The sequence below is a fragment of the Phlebotomus papatasi genome, chromosome 2 (assembly GCF_024763615.1).
Source record: "Phlebotomus papatasi isolate M1 chromosome 2, Ppap_2.1, whole genome shotgun sequence".
NCBI classification, from domain to species: domain Eukaryota; kingdom Metazoa; phylum Arthropoda; class Insecta; order Diptera; family Psychodidae; genus Phlebotomus; species Phlebotomus papatasi.
In genome coordinates, this window is record NC_077223.1 from 39,441,912 (window position 1) to 39,448,508 (window position 6,597).

General features: G+C 36.6%; 1 protein-coding gene and 1 long non-coding RNA gene across 2 annotated transcripts; both read left to right on the top strand.

The window, feature by feature from the left end:
* Positions 1-378: 378 nt before the first annotated feature.
* Positions 379-4,697, top strand: LOC129800952 (putative fatty acyl-CoA reductase CG8303). The gene is made up of 2 exons (XM_055845697.1): positions 379-1,023; positions 4,614-4,697. Exons 1-2 carry the CDS (start codon positions 379-381, stop codon positions 4,695-4,697), a joined length of 729 nt encoding a protein of 242 aa, XP_055701672.1.
* Positions 4,698-4,959: 262 nt separating this feature from the next.
* LOC129804156 (uncharacterized) lies at positions 4,960-5,554 on the top strand. Its single transcript, XR_008751942.1, has 3 exons — positions 4,960-5,061; positions 5,114-5,371; positions 5,447-5,554. It is a non-coding gene; the product is annotated as an uncharacterized LOC129804156 (long non-coding RNA).
* The last annotated feature ends 1,043 nt before the right edge of the window (positions 5,555-6,597 follow it).

The window sequence follows — 6,597 nt, forward strand, 5'->3', positions numbered from 1 at the left end:
GAAAAATTTTTTAGAAAGATAATAAATCAGTAATTTACTGAATGGAAACTGTGTTTTAGAAACTAAAGTTATAAAAATCCATATAACCGTCCATATATTATGTGACTCAGTATATTTTAGCCACTATTGACCCAAAAAATCTAATTAACATAAAAATTACCAAATCATAATGACTTCTACTTTTTAATATATTCAAAATATTAGAAATATAAGAAGAATGAACAGAGAATTTCGGGTTCAGTTAGTGCTTGAGTGTTAAATCATTAGGGCTTGGATTACCAGTGAAAATTGTGTGTTATGGATAACAAATTGTGTCGTCTTAAGGATTTTTTTGCTAATAGATGCATTCTAATAACTGGCGGAACAGGATTTATTGGGATGGCTCTAATTGAAGCCTTGTTAACCTCCAGTCCAGATCTACGTCGGATTTACGTGGTAGTTCGTGAGAAAAAGGGGTTAAAGCCGGCTGAACGTATTTTTAAGCTTCTCTCCAGTGAGATTTTTGACCATTTACCGCCAGAGACAAAGGCAAAGGTGGTACCCATTCTCGGGGATCTTACTGCTGAGAACTTTGGCATAGAGCCGAGCATACTGGCCGAAATCAGGGGGACAGTAACTGTTGTGTACCACAATGCAGGCCTCATTAAATTCAATCGGAGTCTCAAAGACACAGTTCTAATGAATGTCTTAAGCACTTTACGATGTATAGAACTAGCCAAAAGTCTTGCTAAACTCTCAGCCTTTATCTACACTTCTAGTATCACAGCAAATACGAATATTCAAGGGAAGATCAGTGAAAAGGTTTACAAGACCAAGCGATCACCAAAAGAAATGATTATGCTAGCACTAGAGTCACCTTCAACACTCGATAAAGTTCCTGAAATTAAGTCTGACATGATTGAGGGGCATGTAAATTCTTATACTTATTCCAAGCAGCTAGCTGAGAATCTGATTCTTGAGGAGCTGAGTGGTTTTCCAGCTGGTATTGTCAGACCAGCTTTAGGTATTGGCTTACATATCCAAGTAAGGGAAAAACTATAGAAATGAATAAAGTTGATAAAATAAAAATTCCATATATAAGGGAAGAGTATCCCGGATCGGAATGTTAAGAGACATGCTCCATATTTAGTTGAAAATATAATCCTCAAAACATTATTTGGTATTTTTATGTATGCTAATTGATACATTAGTGATCTCTTTAACTATATCTGTGCTTTTGAATAATTAATTTTTACAATAAATTAAAAAAAAAATATGTGTAATTGCAAACTTGCACTCTGTACCTCGGATCGTTAGGAATTTAATCAGGTGTCTCAGGGAAAATTGGTTTTATAAATTAAATCTGAGTTAATGCACTGTATTCTTGTGAGAGTTAAATGGTAAAAAGTGGCTAATAATTTTTAGAAAAATCATTTAATTTGGAGCAACAATGTGATATTAACCTGGCGATCTGAGGAACACTGCCGATCACTGGTGCTCTTCCCTTATATTATTAAATAAAGGCTAACAATAGGTCATATATTAAAAGTTTATCTCAAATACTGTAGAAAAATTGCCGTGTAGATAATAGATGTATTTTCGGAGAGGGAAACTCCGTTCGGATGCGGCAACACTGTTTGTGGAGTTTTCAACCCAGGATCAAAAACTACCTCTTCTTCAGAGCTTTCGACACGCTCCGTGTCTTCCTCAGTGATCGAGTGTTGTCAGAGATCTTTGGGTTTCGTTGGGTAGGGGACGTTTTGCATTGGTGGGAAGGTTCCAGGATGTTCACAAAAGATCTCAACGGATGCACCTGACACTCTTTGGTCATTCGGGGACAACCGAATTCGGGGAGTTGTCCCCGAATGACCAAAGAGTGTCAGGTGCATCCGTTGAGATCTTTTGTGAACATCCTGGAACCTTCCCACCAATGCAAAACGTCCCCTACCCAACGAAACCCAAAGATCTCTGACAACACTCGATCACTGAGGAAGACACGGAGCGTGTCGAAAGCTCTGAAGAAGAGGTAGTTTTTGATCCTGGGTTGAAAACTCCACAAACAGTGTTTCCGCATCCGGACGGAGTTTCCCTCTCCGAAAATACATCTTTTATCTCAAATATTTTCATTATATTGGTTTTCCAAATTTTAACGACTAGCCTTAAGGTTAAAATTTGAAGCACAAAAAAAAAACGGGTGTATGAAGAGGGAATCGAGATGTGTGGGGTTATTTGTTATAGAAACTACTATTAGGTGAGATTCTTAACAATCTCACCTACTATAATCCTAACAAAATTTCATGTCGTCCGATCGACCTCAAACTTGGCCAAAATGTGTTTCGCCACTTCCTGATCACGAATATATATGTGGCTATTTTACGTTCCCGGCCGGCCGGCCGGCCGGCCGCTCTTTGGAGCTTAATAGCTCCTAAACTAAAAAAGATATCGACTTGCGGTTTTCGGCAAAGGTTATATATCGGGTGAAAATTGCAACCTGGTGCATAGACCCCCCACCCCCCACCCCTCCTTCCGCCATTTTGAAGACCCCCCTTTTTTTGTTTTCTCAATAGCTCCGCCCCTATGGCATTCAGCGGACTCAAATTTTAGTATGTTATAGCTGGGCCTTAGAGCTTTCCATCAATACCAAACTTAAGGTCCCCCGACCCCCCTGACCCGAGCTATAAGGGTCCAAAAAAAATTTCTTAAAATGGCCATAACTCCGGTTCTAATTGTAAGAATTTAAAAAGTGAGGGCTTTTCGGAAAGCTCTCGTGAAATTCCACTTCCCCTTCTAACATCCCAAGTTCATAAAACCACCGCTAGGGGCGCTATTATTAAAAAGAAAATTTTTAAATCTTATAAGTTAAATAACTCAAAAATTCCATTGTGCATCGGGCTGAAATTTTAGTATGTTGTAGTCGTTGATTATACCTATCAAACAAAAAAAACCTTAAGTCGATCTAAAACTCCTGACCCGAGCTATAAGGGGTCAAAGTTCGAACATTGACCGGCCTCTATCTCCGGTTCTAATTAACATAGCGACCTAAATTTTACCTTTTTGGTTTCGTCTCGATGAGCACTTTCAGATGGAAGTTCAAAAAGTCACCACAGGTGGCGCTGTGATAGCGTCAAAATTCATCGAAATTCAAAGTCACTTTTCTCAAAAACGGCATTGTGCAAGTTAATGAAATTTTAGTATGTTGTAGTCCAGTCTAGGACGTTTCCAAAATGGTGCGTATGCGCGCTGTGGTTTCAATAGAACCGGAGATATGAGGGGTCAAAGTTCACGAAATTCAAAAAATCATATCTCCGGTTCTATGTGACCGATTTTGATGAATGAGGGCTTAAACGAAAGATCTCACCAAATGCTACAACTTTCTAGAACATTTGTACTTCGTGGGACCAACACCAGGGGCGCCACAGTCGAAAAACCAATTTCAATATCACATAACCTCAATTATCTCGACACGTGCTTAACCGATTTTGATGATTACTTCGACATAATTGTAGAGCACATTTGTCTCTACATTTCGTCCATACATCATTTTCCACTCAGACTACGCTATCACTCCGATTTTGCCGTTTAAGTGTGAAAAAAATGATTTTTCCCCTAATAACGCTTTGAAATCACTCAGATGCCAATTTGACTGCCTCTACTCCACCAAGACACTTAAAATAGGGTTTTAAATGGAAAGTCCCGCAAAATACAACAATTCTTTGATATAGTTGAAGTTCAACAAATGACTACTTGGGGCACTCTGGATGAAAAAACGAGTTAAGAAACAAAAAACCTCGCTTATCTTGGCTTCTGAGTAATCGATGAGATCATGTTCTATGGGAAAATTATAGAGAACATTCTGGTCTACATTTCACCCATATATCACTTTTGTGCAAGTTCATCCAAATCCTTGATATTTTGGTTTAAATACAAAATTTGTATAATTTCACGAATTTGATTCAATATAACTGAATGGCGTCTCCCAACTTCAGCTCTAAATCGAATTTGCATGCACTCCGAGTTAGCTCACGTTAAGAATCTCACCTACATAAGCCGGTTAGGATTATCTGTCCCTTTATTACTGAGGCGTTCCTAGCGTTAGTTTGAAAAAAATAGTATACGAGAAAATTGTAGTTTTCTGAGACCTTTGATTTTACTTATAGATCATTAAATTCGGTCAAATAGAATCAGAGATATGACGATTTGAATTTCGTGTGATCCCTTATAATGTCTTCAACTTTTTTGGAACTACAGAGAACCCATCCCCTATACAATCTTATTCAGAGAATATGAGACGCATTTCGACAGAATATGAGCTATTTGACTGACATAAAATTTTGTTAGGATTACAGTTAGGAGGGATTATTTAGAATCTAATAAAAACTATATTAGGTAGGGGAGTGTGTCCATGCTTAGTACGATCACAAGTTTCGTAATGACTAAATTTTTCCTATGTTTCTGAATAAATGTGATTCTGTTATATAATTTAACAAACTTTGAATTTTCCCCCAGTTTTACAAAAAGGATGCGATGAGTCACATTTATTGAGAAAAACATAGGAAAAATTTAGTCACGAAACTTGGGATCGTACGAAGCATGGGTACTATCCCCTACTTGAACAAATTAATCTCTTGTTGCAGTTTACGGATTCTATGAACATAAAGTTCCAGGATGGATGGGAACGTCAACAGCTGGACAATGTGGCCAAATTAAAGGTCACGTAAAAGGAGGAGTTAGATCTATTTGCGGAAATCCACTTACGATTCACTTCTCTATTCCTTGTGATCATGTTGTCAACTGTATGATGGCTTTAGCTGTTTCCTTGGGAACGCAAGAAATATCTCCAAAACTCCCCGTCGTAGCTCATTTATGCAATAACAGAACAGTCAATCCGATCACCATGCAAGATTTTGTTAAGATCCTGAATGAAGAATCTTGGAAGAACCCCTGTGACACATACTTTCTTTTACCAAGAATCAAAATTAGGAACGGTTTCAGAGGAATTATATATTTTATTGCTAGTTATTTAGCCGCCATAGCACTTTTCGTACCGGAAAAATTTATTAATATTTCAACCGGAAAAATAAAGTATGTCTCAAATAAATTTTGGAATTAGTCATTTACTTTTTCATCCTTTCAGGGGTATAAACATAGTGGATATGCAGTACAAATTAAGTAGTCATATAGCTGAACTCGGCAATGTTATCTACGACGTAGATATTGACGTTTTCCAAAATCTGAATGAAAGACTTCATCCAGATGATCAAAAACAATACTCCTTTGACATTTCCAGAGTGAACTGGAATAAATTGATTGCGAGCAGTATTGCTTGGCTGAGGAAGTTCTACTTTAAGGACTCATGCAGCGTAACTTGGATGCACAGAGTAGTGCAATTAGGGTGGGTTTTAACATAACTTCATTTACAAATTTCTAGTCCTTCTCAGTAATTTAAGATTTGATTAATTTCTTTTAGGTATCTAGCTGCAGAAATAGCGGCGTATTTCAGCATATTCATTGGAATTGTTATTCTTTTTCTTGTTGTTGGTTACTTTTTGGATGTCGCAATTTCGTCCGTTTTAATGATCGCACTACCGCTTGCAATAGGATATACATCGTTTGTAGTATGGATTTAGGGAATTATTTTATTTGTCGGATATGTAATTTAAATTAATATTTGAGTGATTCTATTTTACTTGAAATATAATGAATTAGTTATTCAATTAAAGTAGTTTTCTTTTGTGTGTACTTAACACTACCAAGACCCGGTCAAATTGACCGGTTTAACATTAATACATATTTAAACGGTACAATGTCACTATCAAACTTTATGAATTTTTTGAAATATGCATGTAATATATTTTTCAGTGTTTATATTTTAATTTTAGCTGAGATTTTTTGCTTTTTTCCAAGACAAATTTGTTGAGTATCCTACCTTACCGCGGTTTGTCATTTGACCGAAAAACGATCAAAAATGGTCGGTAAGTTTAGTGTTAAGATGTTTCTTGAATCTGGTTTGCGTGCTTGTAGAGTATTTTGTAAATTAGCAAAACTTTTCTAAAAAAAATTAAAAACTAAATAAATCGATTAAATCTAATTTTATAGTAATAATTAATGTTTTTCAATTCTACATTAATTCCCCAAAATTTGATAAAACTTAAACTGCATAATAAAGTATAAACTGAACTGAACTGATACCGATCGATGACATAGGGGCTGAGTTTTTGAGAAATCAGAATTTGGGAGTGTTCTAATTCTTTGTGAATACATTTTGCTTTTTGCCACTTGTATTAATATTTCTTGCAACTTCCTCATTTGATCACCTTTGTCAGCAACTCTTGAATAACATGGAAAAACACTTGACTAAACAAAAATGTCTGATTTTGTTGACGAGCTAAGGGGCGTTAAGCTAAGCGGAGACTTATGGTTCACGAATATGATAAGCGTTAAGAATCGATTTCCGTGGCGGTCATTACATTATATAACGCTTCTGGGATGAGAACGGAAAGAAACATTGAGTTGTGGTTGTCAGCAAAGATTAAAAATCGATAGACGGCTATGAAGTCGGTGATGTCAGATACCGTCGCATAACTTTTGTGGTATTTATAGCTCCGGCACACCTTTCAG

Bases quoted from the DNA above. Each gene is read 5' to 3' on its own strand.
- LOC129800952 (XM_055845697.1), top strand. From the start codon at position 379: ATGGCTCTAATTGAAGCCTTGTTAACCTCCAGTCCAGATCTACGTCGG. The intron at 1,024-4,613 runs GTAAGGGAAAAA...CTCTTGTTGCAG, and splicing joins GTATTGGCTTACATATCCAA to TTTACGGATTCTATGAACAT.